The sequence below is a fragment of the Mobula hypostoma genome, chromosome 3, assembly GCF_963921235.1.
Source record: "Mobula hypostoma chromosome 3, sMobHyp1.1, whole genome shotgun sequence".
NCBI classification, from domain to species: Eukaryota; Metazoa; Chordata; class Chondrichthyes; order Myliobatiformes; family Myliobatidae; genus Mobula; species Mobula hypostoma.
The window spans coordinates 224,109,114-224,137,002 of record NC_086099.1 but is presented as its reverse complement, the minus strand read 5'-3'; the positions used below and the strand labels follow the sequence as shown (position 1 = coordinate 224,137,002).

General features: G+C 44.6%; 1 protein-coding gene across 2 annotated transcripts in view; it reads right to left on the bottom strand.

The window, feature by feature from the left end:
• Window positions 1-326: 326 nt before the first annotated feature.
• lrrc24 (leucine rich repeat containing 24) overlaps window positions 327-27,889 on the bottom strand; it is a 48,716-nt gene continuing 21,153 nt past the window's right edge. Inside the window, exons 3-5 of one of the 2 annotated variants that reach the window (XM_063044631.1) lie at window positions 17,305-17,583; window positions 16,002-16,170; window positions 327-2,732 (exon numbers count right to left, since the gene is read on the bottom strand). In XM_063044631.1, the coding sequence (XP_062900701.1) occupies window positions 1,780-2,732; window positions 16,002-16,170; window positions 17,305-17,583 (1,401 nt within the window). In that variant the 3' untranslated portion in view covers window positions 327-1,779. The remainder of the gene's footprint in view (window positions 2,733-16,001; window positions 16,171-17,304; window positions 17,584-27,889) is intronic. The other variant, XM_063044629.1, reaches the window with a different exon arrangement.

The following is a 27,889-nucleotide window of genomic DNA, read 5'->3' as shown; positions in this document are numbered from 1 at the left end:
CCTCGAATCTTAGCGTTAGAGTTCGAACGGAACTGTTGTTCCTTCCAGAATTAAAAAAAACGTAGTCTGTCCCCCCTCCGCACATGGGTCTCTTGTAAAAATAAAATTTGTGCTCTAAGTCTCCGGAACACTTTAAAAACTTTTTTCCTTTTAATAGGATGGTTAAGACCATTAGTATTCCAGGAGACGAAATTAATAATAGACTCCATAAACCCTAAAGTCAACCCGCAACAAGGAGGATTGACAATAGGCTCGACCCAGGAACATCTTAGATGCTGACGATGAAATAAAACAGATCAGAAAGTTTAAGAAAAATCACTATTTTATTAGCAACCAAATTTACGTTAGGAAGAGTCTAATATAGTGCATTCAGTGTCAGAGCATAAGACATAGGAGCATAATTAGGCCATTCGGCCCATTGAATCTGCTCTGCCATTCCATCATGGCTGATTTATTATCTCTCTCAACCCCATACACCTACTTTCTCCCTGTAACCTTTGATGCCCTGACTAATCAAGAACCTATCAACTTCTACTTTAAATATACCCAATGATTTAGCCTCCAAAGTCCAAATCCTCTCCACATCCACTCTTATCTTGGCCTTTCAATATTCACTAGGTTATTTTTCTTTATGTAACGTTCTACATAATTCCCTTGTATTTCTTTGTTTTCCTGTAAATGCCGGCAAGAAGATGAATCTCAAGGAATCTCATACATGTACTTGAATAATAAATCTGCTTTGACTGTCTGGCCCAGCTCTAGAAAGATGCGGCCTCCTGTTTTGAGACACGGTAGACTGCAGATAGAAGACAGAACATCAAACAATACAGCACAGTGCAGGCCTTTCGGCCCATAATGTTGTACTAACCCTGTAACCTACTCCAAGATCAACCCTTCCCTCCCACATAACCCTCCATTTTTCTTTCAACCATGTGCCTATCTACGAGGGTCTTAAATATCCCCCATGTATCTGCCTCTACCACCAACCCCTGGCAGGACATTTCACACACCCACCCCCACTCTCTGTGTAAAGGACTTGCCTCTGATATCCCTCCTATACTTTGCCGCAATTAAATTATGCCTGCTCGAGTTTCCTCACTGGAAAAATGTCTATCCATTCTATCTCTTACCATCTTGTACACCTCTCTCGTCAACTCTCATCCCGCTTCGCTCCAAGAGAGAAAAGCCCCAGCTCACTCAGCCTTCCCTCATAAGATATGCTCTCTATGCGAGGCAACATCCTGGTAAGTCTCCTCTGCACCCTCTCTGAAGATGCCGGAATCCGGAGCAACACTCAAGATGCCGGAGGAATTCTGTGGGCTGGGTGGTAGCTGTGGAGGGAGATGAAGGGTTTTGTCCCCAACTGTGAACTGTCCAATTCCCTCTGCAGATGTTGTTGACCCGCCGAGTTCCTCCAGCACATTATCTGTCCCTCCGTGGATGCTGCCTGACCAGCCCAGGTCCTCCAGTAGGCCGTGCATTGCTCTCACCCCATTTCTCCCGGACTCTGGGCGTTTCAGGGTCTCTCAGAACTGACCAACCACTCGCAAGGCCAGACTAGGGGGGTGGAGGGCTGCAGCTAGCTAGAGCACAGCAAGATCCCACAGCCGGTCGTGAGCTGACGACAAGTAACTTGTCTGTAATGCTGCTTAAAGTGGTTTAAAAAGGGATGAACGTTGGCTCGGTCCACCTTGCTCTCCCTGTGCCCTGTGTGAGCATACAGAGAGGCCTCCTTCCCCAGACTTCAGCAAAATAACTTAGCCCCCCTGGAGGCCGAGCTCAGCAGTGGATCTCATACTCGATCTCCTCCTTGAACACTGCCCCGCGGTTCTCGAAGACGTCAGCCTGCTGTGGCTTCCGGACCTCGGCCTCGGCCGTCTGTGTGGCCCGGTCTTGAGGGGGCGATGGCTGCAGTGACCTGCCCGGCTCGGCGGTGTCCTTGTAGGTGCGGATGTCCCTCTTGCTGCGGTCGATGACGAACATCTCCCGGCCAGCGTCGTCTCGGTACTCCTCCAGCTGGGCGAAGGTGCTAGGCCCATCCGAGTAGTCATTGAGGTAAAGGCCACCCGCCGCCCCTGGGCCCTCGGCGCCCGCCCACTCCGCCTTGCCCCGCCAGCCGCGCCTCCGCCAGATCACAGCCAGCAGCAGCAATAGGGCAGTGAGGGCCAGCAGGCCGATGCCAGCCGCAATGCCAGTCTGGCTAGCGGTGCCCAGCGCGCCAAAGTCCACACCCTCCGACAGTGGCTGCCGACTGAGGCCCGGCGGCAGAGCAGGCCCAAGCGGCCCTGAGGTGTTGACCAGCAGGGCGAAGGTGGCAGCAGCCCGACCGCCGGCGTTGTGGGCCTCACACACGTAGCTGCCCGCCTGCGAGGCCGTCACGTTGCGCAGCACCAGCTGAGCCGAGTTTCCGCCGGAGCGAGGAGAAGGTGGAGCCATCGCCGCCGCCCGAGCCTCACCCGGGCTCCTCCAGCCCAGCACGGGTGGTGGGTAACCGGAGGCCCGGCAGGCGACGTGAAGTTCGTCCCCTGGCCGGGCCACCGCCTCACTGCGGTCCAGCTGAATTGACGGTGGGATGCAGACGAGACTGGTGCTGGGGACGTCCGGCAGGCTGTGGCCGGCCAGCCGTGGTGGCTCGGCACACACCAGGGCCTTGCCCAGCAGCAGCCTGTGGCCTTCCCTGACGATCCAGGCCCGGAGCCAGTGCAGGCTGCAGTCACACCGCCAGTGGTTGCCTGTAGCAGGGAGGAGAAAGGAAAAGGGTTAGACAGTCATAAACCCTCTTCAGCCCCTATCAACGGTGCTGAGGAGGAGAGGTTCAAGTCCCCAGGAGTTGAATGTCACAAGCAGGCTGTCGTGGTCCAAATACATACTGTAGATTTATATACATATATATTTTTCAAGATTTAGAACAGTAACAGGCTGTTCTGGCTCTAATCACACAAAGCACTCCAAATCACTCGGAATCCAAATCACTCGGAGGAAACCCGTGCAGTCACAGGGAGAACGTACAGGCACCTTACAGACAGTCACACGGAGAACGTACAGACACCTTACAATGAGGCAAGTGAAGTTGAGTGAAGTCATCCCCTCTGGTTCAAGAGCCTGGTGGCTGAGGAGTAATAACTGTTCCTGAACCTGTTTTTGTGAATCATGAGTCTCCTGTACCAGCAATGAGAAGGGAGCATGGATGCTGCTTTCCTGTGATAGCACTTCTTGTAGATGTGCTCAATGGTGGGGAGGGCTTTACCCGTGATGTACTGGGCCGTATCCACTACTCTTTGTAGTACTTTCTATTCAAGTGTTTCTGTACCAGGCTGTAATGCAGCCAGTCAATATACTCTCTGCCACTCATCTATAGAAGCTGCTGGCAGTAATAAAACTCTAGGAAACTCATTACCATTGCCTCTTTCTCATTTTTAAGTTCCACACATATAAGAGATTTCCCAAACCATCCCTCCAAAGACCATTCGTAAGGCCAGTGATATTGTGGGGATGGAACTGGACTCTCTGACGGTGGTGTCTGAAAAGAGGATGCTGTCCAAGTTGCATGCCATCTTGGACAATGTCTCCCATCCACTACATAATGTACTGGTTGGGCACAGGAGTACATTCAGCCAGAGACTCATTCCACCGAGATGCAACACAGAGCGTCATAGGAAGTCATTCCTGCCTGTGGCCATCAAACTTTACAACTCCTCCCTTGGAGGGTCAGACACCCTGAGCCAATAGGCTTGTCCTGGACTTATTTCCTGGCATAACTTACATATTACTATTTAACTATTTATGGCTTTATTACTATTTATTATTTATGGTGCAACTGTAACAAAAAACAATTTCCCCCGGGATCAATAAAATATGACTTTGACTATCATATTTTCCCTGATCATTACCAATATTTGATGCAACACAAAAAACACAATGAAAAAAAAACAATAAATATAAAAGTACAAGTTAGCTTGTATACATTGATTGTATATAAAGTAACCCTGGCACAGGAAAGTCGATACATAAGGTGACTGACAGGAAATGATAAAGTTGGGGGTGTGGAGGGGTGGGTTAGTGAGTGGAGGTGTTGATCAGCCTTACTGCTTGGGGAAAGAAACGGTTTTTGAGCCTGGCTTGGATGCTACATAGCCTCTTAAGACCACAAGACCATAAGATATAGGAGCAGAATTAGGCCATCTGGCCCATCGAGTCTGCTCCGCCATTTAATTGTCCAAGATATCCTGCGGTGGGAGGGAGAACAGACAGAGGTCGTGGGACAGATTGGTACCAATGACATAGGTAGGAGAAAGGAAGAGGTCCTGAAAAAAGACTACAGGGAGTTAGGAAGGAATTTGAGAAACAGGACCGCAAAGGTAGTAATCTTTGGATTACTGTCTGTGCCATGCGACAGTGAGAATAGGAATAGAATGAGGTGGAGGATAAATGCGTGGCTGAGGGATTGGAGCGGGGGCAGTGATTCAGATTTCTGGATCATTGGGACCCCTTTTGGGGCAAGTGTGACCTGTACCAAAAGGACAAGTTGCACTTGAATCCCAGGGGGACCAATATCCTGGCAGAGAGGTTTGCTAAGGCTACTGGGGAGAGTTTAAACTAGAGTTGTTGGGGGATGGGAATTGAACTGAAGAGACTGGGGAACAAACAGTTGGCTCACAAATAGAGAAAGCTTGGAGACGGTGTGTGAGGGAGGATAGGCAGGTGATAGAGAAGGGACGTGCTCAGATCGACAGTTTAAGATGTGTCTATTTTAATGCAAGGAGTATTATGAACAAAGCGGATGAGCTTAGAGTGTGATCAGTACCTGGAGATATGATGTGGTGGCCATTACAGAGACTTGGATGGCTCAGGGACAGGAATGGTTACTTCAAGTGCTGGGTTTTAGGTGTTTCAGAAAGGACAGGGAGGGAGGCAAAAGAGGTGGGGGCATGGCACTGTTGATCAGAGATAATGTCACAGCTGCAGAAAAGGTGGATGCCATGGAGGGATTGTCTACGGACTCTCTGTGGGTGGAGGTTAGGAACAGGAAGGTGTCAATAACTTTACTGGGTGTTTTTTATAGGCCGCCCAATAGTAACAGGGATATTGAGGAGCAGATCGGGAAACAGATCCTGGAAAGGTATAATAATAATTATTATTATTATTGTCATGATAGGAGATTTTTATTTCCCAAATATTGATTGGCATCTCCCTGGATGGGGTGGAGTTTGTTAGGTGTGTTCAGGAAGGTTTCTTGACACAATATGTAGATAAGCCTAAGAGAGGAGACACTGTACTTGATTTGATATTGGGAAATGAACCTGGTCAGGTGTCAGATCTCTCAGTGGGAGAGCATTTTGGAGATAGTGATCATAATTCTATCTTCTTTACAATAGCATTGGAGAGAGATAGGAACAGACAAGTTAGAAAAGTGTTTAATTGGAGTAAGGGGAAATATGAAGCTATCAGGCAGGAACTTGGAAGCTTAAATTGGGGACTGATGTTCTCAGGGAAATGTACGGAAGAAATGTGGCAAACGTTCAGGGGATATTTGTGTGGAGTTCTGCATAGGTACGTTCCAATGAGATAGGGAAGTTATGGTAGGGTACAGGAACTATGGTGTACAAAGGCTGTAATAAATCTAGTCAAGAAGAAAAGCTTACAAAAGGTTCAGAGAGCTAGGTAATGTCAGTGATCTAGAAGATTATAAGGCTAACAAGAAGGAGCTTAAGAAGGAAATTAGTAGAGCCAGAAAGGGCCATGAGAAGGCCTTGGCGGGCAGGATTAAGGAAAATCCCAAGGCATTCTACAAGTATGCGAAGAGCAAGAGGATAAGACGTGAAAGAATTGGACCTATCAAGTGTTACAGATGGATCATGTGTATGGAACCACAGGAAATAGCAGAGGTACTTAATGAATATTTTACTTTAGTATTCACTATGGAAAAGGATCTTGGTGATTGTAGTGATGACTCTCAGCGGACTGAAAAGCTTGAGCATGTAGATATTAAGGAAGAGGATGTGCTGCAGCTTTTGGAAAGCATCAAGTTGGATAAGTTGCTGGGACCGGATGAGATGTGTCCCAGGCTACTGTGGGAGGCGAGGGAGGAGATTGCTGAGCCTCTGGCGATGACCTTTGAATCATCAATGGGGACGGGAGAGGTTCCAGAGGATTGGAGGGTTGCAGATGTTGTTCCTTTATTCAAGAAAGGGTGTAGAGAGAGCCCAGGAAATTATAGACCAGTGAGTCTTACTTCAGTGGTTGGTAAGTTGATGGAGAAGATCCTGAGAGGCAGGATTTATGAACATTTAGAGAGACATAATATGATTAGGAATTAGTCAGCATGGCTTTGTCAAGGGCAGATCATGCCTTACAAGCCAGATTGAACTTTTTGAGGATGTGACTAAACACATTGATGAAGGAAGAGCAGTAGATGTAGTGTATATGGATTTCAGTAAGGTATTTGATAAGGTACCCCATGCAAGGCTTATTGAGAAAGTAAGGAGGCATGGGGTCCAAGGGGACGTTGCTTTGTGGATCCAGAACTGGCTTGCCCACAGAAGGCAAAGAGTGGCTGTAGATGGGTCATACTCTGCATGGAGACGGTGACCAGTGGTGTGCCTCAGGGATCTGTTCTGGGACCCTTACTCCTCGTGATTTTTATAAATGACCTGGATGAGGAAGTGGAGGGATGGGTTAGTAAATTTGCTATTGACACAAAGGTTGGAGGTGTTGTGGATAGTGTGGAGGGCTGTCAGAGGTTACAGCGGGACATCGATACAGCAAAACTGGGCTGAGAAGTGGCAGATGGAGTTCAACCCATACAAGTGTGAAGTGGTTCATTTTGGTAGGTCAAATATGATGGCAGAATATAGTATTAATGGTAAGACTCTTGGCAGTATGGAGGATCAGAGGGATCTTGGGGTCTGAGTCCATAGAACGCTCAAAGCAGCTGCACAGGTTGACTCTGTGGTTAAGAAGGCATATGGTGCATTGGCCTTCATCAATCGTGGAATTGAATTTAGGAGCCGAGAGGTAATATTGCAGCTATATAGGCCCCTGGTCAGAGCCCACTTGGAGTACTGTGCTCAGTTCTGGTTGCCTCACTACAGGAAGGATGTGGAAGCCATAGAGAGGGTGCACAAGGAGATTTACAAGGATGTTGCCTGGATTAGGGAGTATGCCTTATAAGAATAGGTTGAGTGAACTCGGCCTTTTCTCCTTGGAGCAACGGAGGATGAGAGGTGACCTGATAGAAGTGTATAAGATGATGAGAGGCATTGATCGTGTGGATAGTCAGAGGCTTTTTCCCAGGGCTGAAATGGTTGCCACAAGAGGACACAGGTTTAAGGTGCTGGGGAGTAGGTACAGAGGAGATGTCAGGGGTAAGTTTTTTTACTCAGAGAGTGGTGAGTGCGTGGAATGGGCCGCCGGCAACAGCGATGGTGGCGGATACGATAGGGTCTTTTAAGAGACTTTTGGATAGGTACATGGAGCTTAGAAAAATAGAGGGCTATGGGTAAGTCTAGTAATTTCTAAGGTAGGGACATATGTGGCACAACTTTGTGGGCTGAAGGGCCTGTATTGTGCTGTAGGTTTTCTATGTTTCTATGGCTGATCCTTTTTTTCCCTGTCTCCTCCTCAACCCCAGTTCCTGGCCTTCTCCCCATAACCTTTGATGCCATGTCTAAACAAGAACCTATCAATCTCTGCCTTAAATACACCCAAAAACACGGCCTCCACAGCTGCATGTGGCAACAAATTTCACAAATTCACCACCCTTTGGCTAAAGAAATTTCTCCGCATCTCTGTTTTGAATGGACACCCCTCTATCCTGAGGCTGTGCCCTCTTGTCCTAGACTCTCCCACCATGGGAAACATCCTTTCCCCATCCACTCTATCTAGGCATTTCAACATTCGAAAGGTTTCAATGAGATCCCCCCTCACCCTTCTGAATTCCAACGAGTACAGACCCAGAGCCATCAAACGTTCCTCGTGTGATAATCCTTTCATTCCTGGAATCATCCTTGTGAAACTCCTCTGGACCCTCTCCAATGCCAGCACATCTAAGATAAGAGGCCCAAAACTGTTCACAATACTCAAGGTGAGGCCTCACCAGTGCCTTATATTTTTTAAATTAATTTTTAAATTAATTTTTTAAATGTTTCTACAACAGAAAAACCCATGAGCAAATAAGAGATTTATACAGTGCAAAACAAACATGCCTAATATATAATTCATAGCAGTAAAGAAAAAGCACCCAAAATAAAATCATATGAAGTTAGTACCCTCCCCAACCTCCCACTACGCAACTCCAAACCAACCATTTCAATGTAAAAAGTTAAACACAGCTTTTGTCACTACAGAGCTGTAAATATAAAAAAAAGTATATTGCCTACTATCTAAACTGTAATATATTTCACATGAAAAAAACCGTAAAACCAGAAAAAAGCTGAAAGTAAGGGAATAAAATACAAAAAAAAAGGATAAACCTTTAATCTAAAGAGGAATCATGGAAATATTCAAGAAAAGGTCCCCACACCTTACGGAACTTAATGTCCAAATTAAGAAGTGAATAATGAATCTTTTCAAGGTCTAAGCAGGACATAAGCCATTGAGCATGAGTGGGTTGGGGCAACATCTCTCCACTTTAGAAGAACTAAACATCTAGCCAAAAGAGAGGCAAAAGATAACGTTCGATGTTTAGTCGGACTCAAATGCATGTCAACTTCACCCGAGGTGCCAAAAAGAGCAATCAAAGGGTTAGGTTCTAAGCGGCAATTAAGAATATGGGATAAAGTTAAAATGACTCCTCTCCAAAATTTCTCCAAACTAGGACAAGCCTAGTACATGTGGATAAGAGAAGCCTTGCCCCCTTATACTTGTCACAAAAGGGACTAATATCAGGATAGAACCGTGATAATTTGGCTTTAGACATACGAGCCCTATGTACAACCTTGAACTGCAAAAGACAGTGGCGAGCACATAAAGAGATTGAGTTAACTGACTTAGGAATTGAATCCCAAACCTCGTCGGACAGAGACATATTTAAATCATGCTCCCAGGTAGTTCTAATTTTATCAAAGGGGGCACGCCTCAAGGTTGCTAACTTATCGCAAATAGTAGATGGTAAATAGGTAAATAGCCTTTACCCAATGGATTTATACAAAGAAACAAGTCCACCATGTTTTCTTTCAGGCATCTCAGGAAAGTTTGGTATTAAAGGGTTAATAAAATGTCTAATTTGAAGATATCACCAGCGCCTTATAAAGCCTCAGCATCACATCCTTGCTCTTGTATTCTAGATCTCTTGAAATGAATCCTAATATGGCATTTGCCTTCCTCACCACTGACTCAACCTGCAAGTTAACCTTCAGGGTGTTCTGCAGAAGGACTCCCAAGTCCCACTGCATCTCGGATTCCTGGATTTTCTCCATTTAGAAAATAGTCCACACATTTATTTCTACTACCAAAGTGCATGACCATAATTTTCCAACATTGCATTTCATTTGCTACTTTCTTGCCCATTCTCCTAATCTGTCTAATTCCTTCTGTATCCTACCTGTTTCCTCAACACTATCTGCCCCTCCACCAATCTTCATATCATTTGCAAACCTGGCAACAAAGCCATCTATTCCAGCATCTAAATCATTTATATACAGCATAAAAAGAAGTGGTCCCAACACCGATTCCTGTGGAACGCCATGAGTCACTGGTAGCCAACCAGAAAAGGATCCTTTTATTCCCACTCACTGTCTCTTACCAATCAGCCAATGCTCTAGCAACACTCATCAAATTTGCTGGTGAATGCAGCAGGCCAGGCAGCATCTCTAGGAAGAGGTACAGTCGACATTTCGGGCTGAGACCCTTCGTCAGGACTAACCGAAGGAAGAGCTGGTAGAGATTTGAAAGTGGGAGGGGGAGGAGGAGATCCAAAATGATAGGCCATCCCCTTCTCGCAATTCCTCCATCTCCGCCACATCTGCTCTCAGGATGAGGCTTTTCATTCCAGGACGAGGGAGATGTCCTCCTTTTTTAAAGAAAGGCGCTTCCCTTTCTCCACTATCAACTCTGCTCTCAAATGCATCTCCCCCATTTCACGCACATCTGCTCTCACTCCATCCTCCTGTCACCCCACTAGGAATAGGGTTCCCCTGGTCCTCACCTACCACCACACCAGCCTCTGGGTCCAACATATTATTCTCCGTAACTTCCGCCACCTCCAACGGGATCCCACCACTTAGCACATCTTTCCCTTCCCCCCCACCGCTTTCAGCAAGGATTGCTCCCTATGCGACTCCCTTGTCCATTCGACCCCCCATCCCTCCCCACTGATCTCCCTCCTGGCACTTATCCTTGTAAGTGGAACAAGTGCTACACATGCCCTTACACTTCCTCCCTTACCACCATTCAGGGCCCCAGACAGTCCTTCCAGGTGAGGCAACACTTCACCTGTGAGTCGACTGGGGTGATATACTGCGCCCGGTGCTCCCAATGTGGCCTTTTATATATTGGCGAGACCCGACGCAGACTGGGAGATCGTTTTGCTGAACACCTACGCTCTGTCCGCCAGGGAAAGCAGGATCTCCCAGTGGCCACACATTTTAATTCCACGTCCCATTCCCATTCTGATATATCTATCCACGGCCTCCTCTACTGTGAAGATGAAGTCACACTCAGTTTGGAGGAGCAACACCTTATATTCCGTCTGGGTAGCCTCCAACCTGATGGCATGAACATCGACTTCTCTAACTTCCACTAATGCCCCACCTCCCCCTCGTACCTCATCCGTTATTTATTTATATACACACATTCTTCTTCTCTCTTTCCTTTTTCTCCTTCTGTCCCTCTCACTATACCCCTTGCCCATCCTCTGGGTTTTTCTCCCCTTCCCCCTTTTCCTTCTCCCTGGGCCTCTTGTCCCATGATCCTCTCATATCCCCTTTGCCAATCACCTGTCCAGCTCTTGGCTCCATCCCTCCCCCTCCTGTCTTCTCCTATCATTTTGAATCTCCCCCTCCCCCTCCCACTTTCAGATCTCTTACTAACTCTTCCTTAGTTAGTCCTGACGAAGGGTCTCAGCCCGAAACGTCAACTGTACCTGTTCCTAGAGATGCTGCCTGGCCTGCTGCATTCACCAGCAGATTTGATATGTGTTGCTTGAATTTCCAGCATCTGCAGAATTCCTCGTGTTTAAGCCAGTGCTCTAACCATGTTAGTAACTTTCCTGTAATACAATGGGCTCTTAACTTGGTAAGCAGCCTCGTGTGTGGCACCTTGTCAAAGGCCTTCTGAAAGTCCAAATATACAACATCCATTGCATCCCCTTTATCTATCCTACTTGTAATCTCCTCAAAGAATTCCAACAGGCTCGTCAGGCAGGATTTTCCCTGAAGGAAACCATGCTGACTTTGTACTATCTTGTCTTGTGTCACCAAGTACTCCATCACCTCATCGTTAACAACGGACTCCAACAATCCGTGAGCAGGGTGGGTGGGATCCTTCATGATGTTACTGGCTCTTCTCCAGCACCTTTCTGTCCACATGTTCTTGATGGTGGGTAAGGCTGGTGCCGGTGATGCGTTGGGACAGTTTTGATGATCCGTTGTTGAGCCTTCGTGTCTACCACAGTGCAGTTTCTGTGCCAACAGTGATGCAGCATGTTACGATGCTGTATAAATGTGCACAGTCCAGCTCCCTGGTTCCTTAAGGTTGTTATATCTGGGGGGACGGGGCGGTGGGGATAAGCTCCCACTATTAAATGCTCCCAATTTTGCATGTTTCAAATAACCGCTGACACCCAGATCCGGCTCCTGGCCTCTGGACATGGCTCCGCTACTTCATCTGCCAGAACCGTTTCTACTGAAAGGAGATGGTACTCATCAGCCGCGGCTGGCAGATCATCGGATCTCAAACCTCTACTGCCTTGAAGCTGTACCCACCGACGGGGACCGCTTCGGGAGTAAACCCCGAGATAAAATCCAGAGCTGCAGTCCCTAAGGCAGAACAACACTGACTGGCAACTCCTGCGACACCACTGGTGCCAAACTGTATCGATTTCTGCTGTTCCTTTGGATTCATCAGCTGCACCAGAGGGTGGGCCTGCTGCACGGGCAACAGTTTGTCATCCATATCGTACCGACCTAGTTCTGAATCACGTAGACAACTAGGACATCCACAGTTGACCCTGACCAAAGAGGGGCTTCATAAAATTGAGCTCTCTTCAGCTTCCTCAGGAAGTAGAGGTGTTGGTGAGCTCTCACCTACTTCCATGTTAGAAACTAAGTAAAGAAGTTTCCCCTCATGTTCCCCTTAAACTTTTCACCTTTCACCCTTAATCCATGACCTCTAGTTGCAGTTCCACCCAACCCAAGTGGAAAAGGTCTGCTTGCATTTACTCTATAATTCCTTCTGCCATTTTTCAGCCCATTTTTCCAGCTGGTCCAGCTCCTGCTGCAAGCCGTGACCTACTGATCAGTTTGTCATTGTACCCCCTACTTGACCTATCCTTTATATCTGACCTCATCTCTCACTGCTACCCTACATCCCTCCCCACTGTCAAATCGGTTTAATTCCTTCTCCTCCCCCCACCCCACCACTGCAACAGCACAAGCTAACCCCTCCACCGGGACATCGGACCCCTTCCAGTCCAGGTGCTGTACAGGTCCAGCCCAGCCCCACCTCACAACTGGTCCCCGTGATCCAAGTACATAGAGGTTAGCGCAATTCAATTTCAGCAGCAATGCCGCGGGTTCGGTCCCCGGCACTGAGCTTTTATGCTCTCTCTGTGACCGTGCGAGTTTCCCCCAGGTGCTCCAGTTCTCCAGTTGCAAAGGTGTGCGGCTAGGTTAGGGTTAGTCAGCCGTGGGCACACCAGAAGCACGGCAGCACTTGTGGGCAACCCCCAGTAGAACCCTTGCTGATTTGATTTGGCACAAGTGACGCATTTCACTGTACGTATTGATGTAAATGTGACAAATAAAGACAATCTGCATCGTCTTTAAATACTGGAAGCTGTTCTTCCTGCACCGTGCTTCAGCCGTGACCTGCCCTGTTTGTGTGGAGTTCTGTGACTCTTTATCCCCTCCTATTTCAACACTCACTAACTCATGGCACAGAAAGCAATCCAGAGTTTGCAGCCCTTGGTGATCTTGCTCTTTAACCTCCTACCTGCTCCCCTAAGTTCACTCTGCAGGGTGTCATCCCTGCTTATGCCGAGGTCATTGGTATCGATGTGGACTACCGCCCTCTCCCTTCCCGAGTGTTCAGCAGCCGCTCCAAGACATCCCTGCTCTGGCGGCCGGGCGGCCAAAGTGACATTTGGATAGTCTCATCCAAGGCCAGTGAAACGCCCGTGTTGGGCAGCGCAGGGGGGTAGCGGTCAGCGTAACACTTTACAGCACCAGTGATCCAGGTTCAATTGCCACTGCTGTTTGTGAGGAGTTTGCACGTTCTCCTGGTGGGTTTCCTCTGGGTGCTCCAGTTGCCTCCAACGTTCCAGAGACAGACGGGTTAGCAGATCACACGGGTGTAACTGGACGGCGCGGGCTCGTTGGGCCAGAAAGGACTGTTACCGCACTGTATCACTAAACTCTCCGCTCGTCACCACTATAGATTACATACCACTATACACCTACTCTAGCTTATATATATCCTGCACTGCATACGCCACCATAGGTGACAGGTGAGGAGGAAACTGGGGGGAGAGGAGATGAAGAAAGAAGCTGGAGGTGATAGGTGGAAGAGCTGAAGAGCTGAAGAAGGTAAAGTTTGATAGGAGAGGACAGTGGACTCTGGGAGAAAGGGAAGGAAGAGGGAGATGATGGATGGCGAGGAGCAGAGGAGGAGTGAGAGAGTAAGCAAAAATGGGGAAATCGAAAATGAGAGAAGGGGAGGAGGGAGAAATAACCAGAGGCAGTAGAAATCGGTCTTCATGCCATCAGGTTGGGGGCTACCCAGACAGAATATGAGGTGTTGCTCCTCCAACCCGAGTGTGGCTTCATTGTGAGAGACAGGACGGTGAAGGTGTTCAGCACGTTTGGTTTCATGTGTCAGGGTACCGCGTACAGGAGTTGGGGCACCATATTACAACCGTGCAACTCGTGTCGGCAAGACCACACCGGGAGCATTGCAACTGTGCAACTCGTGTCGGCGAGACCACACCGGGAGCATTACAACCGTGCAACTCGTGTCGGCGAGATCACACCGGGAGCATTACAACTGTGCAACTCGTCGGTGAGACCACACCGGAAGCATTACAACTGTGCAACTCGTGTCGGCGAGACCACACCGGGAGCATTGCAACTGTGCAACTCGTGTCGGCGAGACCACACCGGGAGCATTGCAACTGTGCAACTCGTGTCGGCGAGACCACACTGGGAGCATTGCAACTGTGCAACTCGTGTCGGCGAGACCACACTGGAAGCATTACAACTGTGCAACTCGTGTCGGCGAGACCACACCGGGAGCATTGCAACTGTGCAACTCGTGTCGGCGAGACCACACCGGGAGCATTGCAACTGTGCAACTCGTGTCGGCGAGACCACACCGGGAGCATTGCAACTGTGCAACTCGTCGGCGAGACCACACCGGGAGCATTACAACCATGCAACTCGTCGGTGAGACCACACCGGGAGCATTGCAACTGTGCAACTCGTCGGTGAGACCACACCGGGAGCATTACAACTGTGCAACTCGTGTCGGTGAGACCACACCAGGAGCATTGCAACTGTGCAACTCGTGTCGGCGAGACCATACCGGGAGCATTACAACCGTGCAACTCGTGTCGGTGAGACCACACCGGGAGCATTGCAACTGTGCAACTCGTCGGCGAGACCACACCGGGAGCATTACAACCATGCAACTCGTCGGTGAGACCACACCGGGAGCATTGCAACTGTGCAACTCGTGTCGGTGAGACCACACCAGGAGCATTGCAACTGTGCAACTCGTGTCGGTGAGACCACACCAGGAGCATTGCAACTGTGCAACTCGTGTTGGCGAGACCACACCGGGAGCATTGCAACTGTGCAACTCGTCGGCGAGACCACACCGGGAGCATTGCTGCTGCATGAGTGGGGGGAGTACAGGGGGGCTTTGGGTTTCTAACACTTTTCTGTAGTTCACTATTTTGGGGTTCTTCTGCTTCTCGTGAATGTTTGTGAAGCCAAGTATTTGAGGTTGTATACTGTAGACATTCTCTGACAATCAATGGAACCACTGGAACCATTTGTGTTCTGGTCATCCACCAAGCTGGAGAGATTCACAAGGACTGCAGGGCTTGAGCTACAAGAAGGGGCTGGATAGGTTGGGTCTTTTCCCTCCCGGAGTGAAGGCGATTCAGGGTGACCGAATAGAGGTGTATAAAATCCTGAGGGAAGAAGATATGGTGAACTGTGGCAGCCTTTTCCCCCAGGGTAGGGATGTCTAAAGTAAGAGAGCATAGGTTTAAGGTGAGACAAAAAGACTTAAAATTGTTTCGATGTACGTGTGATAAATGAATGTGAATCTCATCACCCGGGACGTGGAACACGGGGTGCAGAGGAGATTTACTGGGGTGCTGCCTTGACTAGAGAGCATGTCTTATGAAGATGGGTTGAGCGAGCTCGGGCTTTTCTCCTTGAGTGAAGGAGGACGAGAAGTGACTTGATAGAGGAGTACAAAATGATAAGAGGCATGGAGAGAGTGGACAGCCAGAGACTTTTTCCCAGTACCGATATGGACAATACAAGGCGGTACAATTTTAAGGTGATTGGAGGGAAGTATAGGGGATGTCAGAGATGAGTTCTTTACAGATAGTGGTGGGTGTGTGGAACACCCTGCCAGGGGTGGTGGTAGAGGCAGATACATTTGGGGCATTTAAGACACTCTTAGGTAGGTACAAGGATGATAGAAAAATGGGGGGCTAAGTGAGAGGGAAGGGTTAGATTGATCTTAGAGCAGGTTAAAAGTTGGGCATAACATTATGGGCTTGTAATGTTCTATGTTCACTCCCCACCCCCACCTAGGGGCCATGTTCTCACCAATCAGTCGTAGCTCCTGCAGACTCCTCAGGGGTTGCAGGGATGCGTAGTGCAGTGTATGCAGGCAGTTGTCACTCAGGTCCAGCAAGGCCAACGAGGAGAGCCCCACAAAAGCCTGTTCGTCTAAGGACTGCAGGTTGTTTTGCTGGAGGTGCAGCTCCTGTAACCTCTGAAAGCCAAACACAGACGCTGTTGAGAAAAAAAGATTATCTTCTGGCTTCAATAAAGCAAACTGGACGTTACTCTGTGTAGGGTCTTGTCACTGATGCTGGAGGGAAGTTCACATCCAACTGATGTGACCGAGTTTCTTTTGAGAGGGTCAGTCTCTCCCCTGACCCACACGCTCCTCACACCAATCTCTCCCCTGACCCACACTCTCCCCACACCAATCTCTCCCCTGACCCACACTCTCCGCACACCAGTCTCTCCCCGACCCACACTGTCTCACACCAATCTCTCCCCTGACCCACACTCTCCTCACACCTGTCTCTCCCCTGACCCACACTCTCCTCACACCAGTCTCTCCCCTGACCCACACTCTCCTCACACCTGTCTCTCCCCTGACCCACACCAGTCTCTCCCCGACCCACACTCTCCACACACCAGTCTCTCCCCTGACCCACACTCTCCTCACACCAGTCTCTCCCCTGACCCACACTCTCCTCACATCTCTCTCCCCGACCCACACCAATCTCTCCCCTGACCCACACTCTCCCCACACCAATCTCTGCCCGACCCACACTGTCTCACACCAATTTCTCCCCTGACCCACACTCTCCTCACACCAGTCTCTCCCCTGACCCACACCAGTCTCTCCCCGACCCACTCTGCACACACCAGTCTCTCTCCTGACCCACACTCTCACACCAGTCTCTCGCCTCACCCACACTCTCCTCACATCAATCTCTCCCCGACCCACACTCTCCGCACACCAGTCTCTCCCCTGACCCACACTCTCCTCACACCAGTCTCTCCCGACCCACACCAGTCTCTCCCCTGACCCACACTCTCCTCACACCAGTCTCTCCCCTGACCCACACTCTCCCCACACCAGTCTCTCCCCTGACCCACACCAGTCTCTCCCCTGACCCACACTCTCCTCACACCAATCTCTCCCCTGACCCACACTCTCCCCACACCAGTCTCTCCCCTGACCCACACTCTCCCCACACCAGTCTCTCCCCTGACCCACACTCTCCCCACACCAGTCTTTCCCCTGACCTACACTCTCCCCACACCAATCTCTCCCCTGACCCCTTCTCGCTCCTGACCCCCAATCTCCCCCCTCCCTCCCCCAATGTACCTGAAGTTCGTGGAAGGTGAAGCCCGCCAGCCGGCTGATTTGATTGGCTGCCAAGTAGAGGACCCGGAGGTGGCCCAGCCCCTGGAAGATGCTGCGGTCGAGCTGCTGGATCCGGTTGCCATTGAGGGCGAGCTCCACCAGGGAGCACTGCTGAGTCAGGGCTCCTGCCTCGATGGTGTCCAGGCTGTTGTTCTGGATGTAGAGGTTCTGGAGCTTGGTAAGATGGGAAAAGTCCCTCCGGCTGATGCGAGTGATATTATTGTCTTGCAGGAATATAGTCTGAAGAAATCCAAAGTAGATAAAATGTTCCTTTTAATTATTTGTTCACGGGAGTAGGTCATTGTTAGCGATCGACCATGCCAGTGACCCTGGACTGAGAGGCTGATCGGCTATCAAACCAAATACATTTCTGTGTACCACACACAAAATGCTGCAGGAACTCAGCAATGGTAGGGTGACACGATAGCATAGGGTGAACATATCATCTTACAGCACCAGCGATTAGAAAACCGGGGTTCAATTCCTGCCACTGCCAGTAAGGAGTTTGTACGCCTTCTCCACAACCGCATAGGTCTCCTCCAGATGCTCCAGTACCCTCCCACATTCCAAAGACGCAGGGTTCGGGTTGCTGTGGGCACGTTATTGAAGTGCCGGGCTGGTGTTCAGCTCACTGCTCCACAAGCCTTACTCGCCTCTGTGCTGAACTGACTCCGGGGCCGTGGCCTGCAACCACAGGCTCCCGGACCGGCCACAGCAATGAACTGGCTTCATGGCCGTGGACTCTGCAATTCACGTTCTGTGTGTTATTTGTTAACTGTTTATGCTTTGCACGATTCCCCACCCCCCCTACACACTTTGGGGGCTTGATTGCCTTTGTTGTGTGGGGGTTTTTGAAATGGGCTCTATCGGGTTTCTTTGTTTTGTGGTTGCCTGCAAGAAGACAAATCTCCAGGTTGTATATAGTATACATACTTCGATAATAAATATACTTTGAACATTGTCGGTGTCAAAAGCACAGCAACGTTTGCGGGCTGCTCCCAGCACATCCTCGGACCGTGATGCTCATTGACACAAACTATGCATTTCACTGTCAAAGTGACAAATAAAACTAATCTTTCACCGTTTTCTATGGAGGGAAATAAACAGTCGATGTTTTGGCCAAAACCCTTCATCTGGATCATGAATGAAGGGTATCGGCCTGAAACATCGACAGTCTACTCTTTTCCAGAGATGCTGCCTGACCTGCTGAGTTCCTGTGTTGCTCTGGATTTTCCAGCATCTGCAGAATCATCTGACCTGCTGAGTTCCTCCAGTATTGTGTGTGTGTTGCTCTGGATTTTCCAGCATCTACAGAATCTCTTATGTTCCCCATTACTGTATGCTTGGCGCTACGTATTATCAGGACTCATTAATGAGCTTGGGTGAGTAAGGTGGGTTTTTAAGGTGGTCAATGAGTTTGGAGTTCTTGAAGTTCTGCGTGGAGCCAGACAGCATAGAAACAGGCCCTTAGGCCCAACTGGTCCATGCTGACCAAGATTCCCGTCTCAGCTCATCTTACTTGGCCACATTTGGTACAATTCTCTGCCCAATGAAGCAGTAGAGCCTACCTCAGTAAATATATTTAAGACAAGGTTGGATAGATTTTTGCATAGTAGAGGAATTAAAGGTTATGGGGAAAAAGCAGGTAGGTGAAAATGAGTCCATGGTCAGATCAGTCATGACCTTATTGAATGGCAGAACAGGCTCGATGGGCCAGAAACTTTTCTTATGTTTCTTACATCCCTCTAAACCAGGGGTCCCAACCTTTTTTATGCCATGAACCAATACCATTAAGCAAGGAGGTCTGTGGAGGACCTCCACAGACAAGGAGAACTCATGCTCCTACCATATTTACTTCATTGTCTCCTACCAGTTTTTTTTTTGAAACCTTATTATAATACTTTAATATTGCTCTACTATGGCTGGGAAAAGAACAAAAGCTTTTGCAAAAGAAGATGAATCCCCAGTCACTTTGGATTCAATCAGTGACTTCCTTAAACCGCAAAAATCGGAATTTTTCGAGGAGTTTCAATGACTTAATGGCAAATTGGATACAATCCAACAAATTTTAACTGAGCATGAGAACCGAATTCAGGAGAATATCTGCAAAGCTGGTGACACTTGAAGAGGATCTTGAAGACACATTTAAACTCTGCAAAGCGTTATCCTTATCCAATGAAAAGGATTATCAGTCCAGGAAATAGAAACAGGAGAAATAACTTGCGAATTCTGGGTCTTGAAGAATCAATTGAAGGTGCTGACCCTACAAAGTTCTTTGCAAACTTTCTGAAACAGCTATTCCCTGTTCTATTCACTCCTGAGCCGAAGTTCGATTGAACATATTGCTCGCCGACTTCGAAGCCATTGTCATCGGCAGCGAGACCCAGGTCGGTCATTCTAAGTTTTCATGAATTTCGTATTAAGGACCTTTTAATTCGCCATACCTGTCAACAAGGAATGATCGATTTCCATGGTTATAAGGTCAGATTTGTGGAAGATTACTCGCCTGAAGTTATGGCTGATCGTATCAAATATAAAGAAGTTATGTCAGAACTTATAATAATGGATTTTAAACCATCCCTTTGGTTTCCCACCCGTCTGAGTATTGTTTTGAAAGTGGATTGTGAAAAAGAATAAAATCGGTTGAAGAAGCAAAAGAGTTTCTGAAGGATGAAGTCTAAAACTGTTATATTTCTTATTTGATCAATTTTTTCCTCTGTTAATATGAATTTGAAATAAGGTTTCAATAAGCTTACGTTTTGGCTGATCATATATTGTCTTTTGTTTTTTTTGATACTTTTTTATTATATCCCTTTTTGAGGTTTTATTTTAATATAGCTTTCTTTGAATTTGTTTAAACTGATCCTTTTATATTTTCGAATACTGAGTTATTTTTCTTTTTATGTTGTGTCTTGGTAGGGACATATTTGATCTTGTAGGACCGGAGTTTCTGTCAACAGGATTTTTTGGGGACGGAACTTAGTTGTTAGCTCGCTGACAGTCTATTGGTCAGCTTTCTGGCTTTGGGTGGGGGAGGATTAGGGCTGATTTCTCTCTAGGAGCTGTGTTGGGTTGATTATATGATTGCCTGTTTGACCATCTTACCTTACGGTTTGCTTACTAGTCTTAATAACTTATGGCTAGATCTTTTAATTACATGATGATTTGTATTTAAAATGGTTCGAAACATTAACTTATTTAGTTTGAATGTGAAAGGGCTGAATCACCCCATTAAATGGAACAAAGGGTTTGCTTATATTAAAAAATTAAAAGCACACATTATTTCCTTACAAGAAACGCACATACGCAGCTGTGATAGCTTACGCTTTTTTACCCGGTGGAAGGATATGCAATTCCATTCTTCGTTTAATGCAAAATCAGTTTCGATTTTTGTAGATAATACAGTTTCCTTTATTCAGCATAAAGTTGTTTCGGACCCTAATGGTCGATTTGGTACTGTATCAGGGAGTTTAGACAGTAAATTGATTGTTTTTGCTAATGTATATGCCCCCAATGTAGATGATCCAGGATTTTTTGAACGTCTCTTTTCATTTTTGCCAGATTTGTGTACTTACTCTCTTGTGATGGGAGGAGATTTAAAATGCTGGTTAGATCCAGTATTAGATTGCTCATCTGTCAAACCAGCCACACTTAATAAATCAGCTTTGCTTATCCAATCCTTTCTAACTAAATGTGGTATAGTTGATGCTTGGCGTTTCCTTTATCCAACAGACAGGGAGTATTCTTTTTTCTCTCATGTCCATCATTCTTATACCAGGATTGATTTTTTTTTAAATTGACAGTCAAGTGATTCCACTGGTTCAATCGATTGAATATAGAGATTGCTATTTCTGACCACTCTCCTGTACTTCTATCTTTAAATCTCCCTGGTCCTATCCCTATGAGTAGATTCTGGCAATTTAATTTAACTCTATTATCGGATGAGGATAAATTTATGGAGAATCAAATTACTCTTTTTTTTTGAAGAAAATACGTTGGAAGAGATGTCTAGTCGGGACTTCTGGTAAGATGGCGATAGGTTAATCGCTTAAAATTGTCGCTCCATTTTATTTCTCACCTCTGCACTTCTCATCTTCCTTTTTCTACTCTAGACTGCTAATTTTTTTTTGTTCTCCTACCTGCCTGCGAATACGTCTGTTTTACAATGGCCTTCAAGCCCTCTAAAGCTGGGAAAAAGTAAGTTTCTCTGACTGCTTCTGGCTCTGCCAACATTATCGCCATTCTGGACCAGCACCGCCGAGAGATTATATCTGAATTTAAGTCTTCCTTCAGTTCGTTGGAGTCAAAATTGGATCAAATTAATTCCAAAGTGGAGGAACATGCCGTTCGTCTTTCTCATCTTGACTCAGAAACCGGAGATTTAAAATGTCATGTTCAGCAGCTGGAAGAGGTTTGATCTAATTTGAGTGAGAATAACACCAAGTTATCATCCAAAATAGCTAATCTCGAAGGTCGGAGCAGAAGGCACAATTTACGTACCCTCAGTCTGCCAGAGGCTAGCGAAAGCAGAGCTTCTGTTGAATTTTTTTCCTCCTTACTTTGTGAGGTTTTTGGGAAAGATGCTCTTCCGAATTTACCTGAGTTAGACAGAGCCCACCGTATACAGGTATTTCATTCTAAGCCTGAACTGGGCTCCCGGCCATGCCCAGTTATACTTTGTTTTCATCGCTATCAGGTGAAAAACCTTTTGATTGTGGAAGCACGTCGAAGAGGAAAATTGCTTTATCAGGGCCAGCCCATTCATATTGTTGAAGATTACGCTCCCACCTTCATAGCACACAAAGGATTGATGGCCCAATTGGAAAAGTTTAAAAACAGCTGGATAAATCTTACATTAAAAGTATGGCAGAAAGTGGTTAATTCATGTGAAATCAATAACATGTTAAAACTTTTCAGATGGTGTGCATATGATACCGAATTCCTTCCCAACAGAGGAGACAAAAGATTTGAACTATGGATAAAGAAAGGTCTTACAACCTACCTCTCATTTATACATAAAAGAGTATTACGAAGTTTCCAATTCCTGCAGGACAAACATGGCCTAGAACACAATGACTTTTTTGGGTACCTTCAAGTACGACACTATGTTAACCAGAGTTGTAGATATATAGACTTATCAACAGTAGAATTAGAATTTTTCAAGATTCTGAATTTGGCTTACATTTCAATACCAAGTAAATCTGCTTCTCGATTATGTAATGCACTCTCCCATGCTAAAAATGTAAACACATTGTATATTAAAGAGAAGTGGGAGAAAGAAGTGAGGTTGGTACTTTCAGAGGAGGCTTGGGGGAAAATACGCAGCTTTCAGTGGTCTTTGACTAACTCTTTGACTTGGAGAGAACATTGTTGGAAAATATTATAAGATACTTCAAGACCCCATATCAGGAAAAACAAAAGACACAAACGTGACGTGTTGGAGAAGGTGGCGGCTCCAAGGAGGCAAATCATTTCCATATTTTCTGGGATTGCCCTGAATTAGGTTTATATTGGAAAGGTATTCATAGAACATAAGACCCAGATACATCTGAACTTTGAGATGCTCTATTTGGGGCATGTATTGTTTCTTGAACAGAAGAAAGATATAAAGTTGCTGCAGGCCTTTTTAGTGGCAAGTAAGAAATCAATCACTAGAAAGTGGCTAAATCCAATACCACCTACATTAGAAGATTAGCACAAAATTATCTTGGAAATATTTAAAATGGAAAAGATGACTTACTCTCTGAGAATTCAAAAAGAAAAATTTTATCAAATCTGGAATAAATGGATTGAATATATAACCCCAAAGCGAGCAGACTTTAGATGACTCTCCTAATGATTTATACTGCTCTCCTCATCAACACAGTAATATTGCTAACGTAAGCACCCTTGGTCCAAATGTTTACTGTTTTTTTTGGAAAAAGGAGAACTAACACAAGTAAAGGAGAAGATTTGGGAAAGGGAAAAGATGATAAAATTAAGTAAGTACATAGGGATTGGATAATTATGTTTGGGGGTAGGAGCAAACATGAACGAGTTAGGATATAAACACCTACATTGGTAGTTACATAGGCTTACTTACAATATTTTGGACCAGAAAGAAAAGGTCCAGAAGAGATATATGGAAATTATTAATCCACTATTACTACTATTTTTCTTAACAACTAATATCATTACTTAGCCTAATAGAGTAGAATTACAACTGCACATAATTATCTATTCAAGTGCCTAATTACTTTTTATATCATCTCAATGTGTACTTAGGAATGTATAAATAATTATAGATTTATACATATAGTAAAAAAATGGAAAAGGTTATACATGTGAAAAAAGTTCATGATACTTGTGAATTCCTTATCCAAATAAAAATAAAAAATTTTAAAACAAGATTATGCTCAAGTTTTGAGGCTGCGCGCCAAATACAAAGGTGTAATGAAAGTGTTTTACAATCATGGACTTAGGCCCTCGCTACATTACCCCACCCATCTTCGAATAAATCTTAGTACTGAGGACAAAAAATGGTTCAACTCTGTTACAGAAGCTCAGGAATTCATCGAAAATCTCCTGCTGTTACGACTTCTTCAGACTCAATCTGATTATTTAAAAGGGCTGATTACTATTTTTTTTCTCTCCTTGGTTTTTTTCTTATTTTTTCAGTTTCCTTTTAAATTAAATTTTAAAATGAGTGAAAATGGTTTATTTCTGGTATAAGAAGTTTAGAAATTTATCAAAAGTCTCCTTGTCATTGTGATTTCTTCAGACTCGATTTGATTATTTAAAATGGCCGAGTGTTTTTTTTCCTCTGTTTTCTTTTTTTTTGTTTCCCTTTTAAATTTAATTTTTAATATTACTGAAAATGGTTTAACTCTGCTATAAGTAATTCAGAAATTTACTGGAAGTCTCCTTGCTATGGTGACTTCTTCTTCTTAATTAATGTTTAAATTACTGAAAATGGTTTAACTCTGCTATAAGAAGTTTAGAACTTTAGCCAAAGTCTCCTTGCTATGGTGTCTCTTTCAGACTCCATTTGATTACTTAAAATAGCCAATTACTATTTTTTTCTCTTTTTAAAAAAAATATTTCTTGTTTTCCTTTTAAATTTAATTTTTAAATTACTGAAAATGGTTTAACTCTGCTATAAGAAGTTCAGAAATTTACTGAAAGTCTCTTTGCTATGGGGACTCCTAAATTATTTTTAAATTACTGAAAATGGTTTAACTCTGCTATAAGAAGTTCAGAAATTTTTTTGAAAGTCTCCTTGCTACGGTGTCTCCTTCAGACTCGATTTGATTATTTAAAATGACCGATTGGTACTTTTTTTTCTTTTGTTTTTTTTTCCCGTTTTCTTTTTAAATTTTATTTTTTTTCTTCACAGGTATGGTAATCTGGATTATTATTTCAAGTTAAGTCTAACACTTTTTGATAGTATTGTTTTCTTTCTCTTCTTTATGTACAATTTTAATTCCAAGTGCATAAGCTCTCTGTTTTTTTAAAACTGTTAATTAAATGGAGCTCATGAAGCTACACAGAATCTGAAAGTTGGGGTTAGGGGTAGATTTTTCCTGAAGAGCTTGCTGCTGTTCTTTGGTAGCCTTCTTGCTTTGGGTTCTGAGTGGGGGAAGGTTTCCTAGTGCCAACACTATTTAAACAACCCTTAGTTATTCAGGACTTTTTCTGTCCTGATTTTCTTGTTTCTTACTTTTGCCCCAGAGCTGTTATTAGAATGTTTGTCCATATTTATGCCTACTACCCTAGATGTTTTTTTGTATGACAATGGTTAGCCCGTTGAATCTTATAAACTGGAATGTTAAGGGATTGAACCATCCTGTTAAAAGAAGGAAGGTGTTTTCACATCTCAAGCAGCTCAAAGCTGACATTGCTTTTTTGCCAGAAACACATATTTATAGTTTTGGTAACTCTCGCCTTATGTCTAGGTGGGTGGGATAGCACTTCCATTCTGCTTTTTCAGCTAAAGCCGGGGGGGGGGGGGGTTTCCAATTCTTATTAACCAGAATGCTCCCTTTGAGCTTCACAACAAAATTTTGGATACAAATAGTCGTTTTATTATTGTCTCTGGGAAATTGTATAATAATAGGGTAGTCTTGGCTAACCTCTATGCTCCCTTTTCAGATGATGTGGATTTTTTTGACCGTTTTTTTTCTTTACTGCCTGACGAGTTTATATTCTGTCATATTGGATGGTGATTTTAATTGTTGGTTAGATCCAGTATTGGATCGATTCTCTTCTGTTCCTAGACTCCCTAGTAAATCTGCTTTATCTATTCACTCTTTCCTTTCTAATTATGGTATTTTTGATGCGTGGCGTTTTTTCCATCCTGAGAGAGATTATTCCTTTTTTTCACATGTTCATCATACTTTTACTAGAATTGATTATTTCTTAATGGATAATCAGCTGATTCCATCTGTTCGCTCTTGCGACTATCAGAATATAGTGATTTTGGATCATGCCCCAGTTACCCTGTCCATAAATTTCCCTGCTCTTCCTCAAATGAACAAGCATCGGCATCTTAATCTGACCTTGCTGTCGGACAATGAGTTTGTAAAATTTATGAAGGACCAGATAACTTTTTTTTTTTAATAAGTACTAACATGTCATCTAAAATCTCATCCCAGGTCGTCTGGGATGCCATGAAAGCATATTTGAGGGATCGAATAATTTCATATACTGCGAATCTGAAAAGAAAGACCTATTTAGAGGTTTAGACTTGATTGGTCAAATTAAAGCAACAGACCAAATATATGCCCAGACCAAAAATCCTGAATTATATAAGAAGAGAGTAGAACTTCAAACTAAATTTGACCTCATCTCCACTCGGCCAATTGAATGCCAACTTCTTGAAAGTTAGAGCCAATTTTATATTCATGGGGATAAGTCCAGTAAGTTTTTAGTTAACCAACTAAGACGCTCTAAAGCTAAACAAGTCACAAAAATTCGAATGAGAAATGGGAACATTACTTCGAATCATTCTGATATCAATGACACATTTAAGAACTATTATTCTCAACTTTATACTTCTGAATCTTTAAATGAGAATATCTTGGTTGAGCATTTTTTAAATAGTTTAAATATTCCTTCGCTCTCTTCTGACTTTAAAGCAAAACTCATTATCATTGGAGGAAATATCATCTGCCATCTCTGCATTACGGTTGGGTAAATCTCCTGGACCTGATGGCTTTTCAGCAGAATTTTATAGATCATTTTCTTCACTGCTTTCGTCTCAATTATTCTTAGTTCTATCCGATTTGTTTAAGCATGGTAAATTGTCTGCATCACTTAACAAGGCATGTATCATTCTTTTAGCCAAAAAAGGTAAAGATCCGACAGAATGTTCTTCATATAGGCCGATTTCTTTATTAAATGTCGATGTTAAAATGTTGGCTAAAGTTTTGGCTCGTAGATTAGAAAACATACCCTCTATTATTTCTGAAAATCAAACTGGTTTTATCAAAAATCATCTTCACTTTTTTAATATATGGCACTTATTTAATATCTTATATTCACCCTCAGCTGGGATTCCTGAACGTGTTATTTCTCTAGATGCGGAGAAAGTGTTCGATCGCGTCCAGTGGAATTACCTTTTTGTGGTTTTAGATAAATTTGATTTTGGACAAAGTTTTACTACATGGATTAAGTTGCTATATTCATGTCCCACCACTTCTGTTTTGACCAACTCTCAGCTATCCCAGTCTTTCAGTCTTAAACACAGCACTCATCACAGTTGCCCTTTCAGTCCTTTACCCTTCCATCTGGCTATACAGCCACTTGCCATTGTGTTTCATAGTTGTGCTGAAGTGATGGGGATTTAGAGGGGAGGTGTTGAGCATAAAGTTTCCCTTTATGCTGACGATCTTTTACTTTTTATATCAAACCCAACTACCTCCTTACCCTCAATGTTTTCACTTCTTAATAAATTTAGCCAACTTTCTGGTTATAAACTTAATTTACATAAGACTGAACTCTTTCCCATCAATAGAGAAGCACAAGCTTTAGTATTCCACGACCTCCCTTTTAAAGTAGTTAACAATCAATTCACTTATCTTGGTATTACAGTAACAAGGAACTTCAAGAATCTTTTTCCAGAAAATTTTACTAATCTTCTAAACTCTGCAAAACAGAGTTTGACACAGTGGTCACCCTTGTCTATGTCTCTTGTAGGTCGTATTAATGTTATTAAAATGTATATCCTTCCTAAATTTTTGTATCTATTTCGGTCTTTACCAATTTTTATTTCTAAAGCTTTTATTGATGGGTTAGATTCTATTATTTCATCTTATCTATGGAAGGATAAACGCCCTAGACTTAATAAATCTCATCTTCAAAAATCTAAAAGGGAAGCCTTGTCTAATTTTCATTTATATTATTGGGCCACCAATATTCGTTGTCTTATTTTTTGGTCTTTCTTCCATAATAAGTCTGACTGCCCAAAATGGGTGGCAATGGAGTTGAACTCTACTAAGGACCTTTCTATTTCTGTACTTCTCGGTTCCACACTTCCTTGTCATTTGCCTAGACATATTGTTATTCC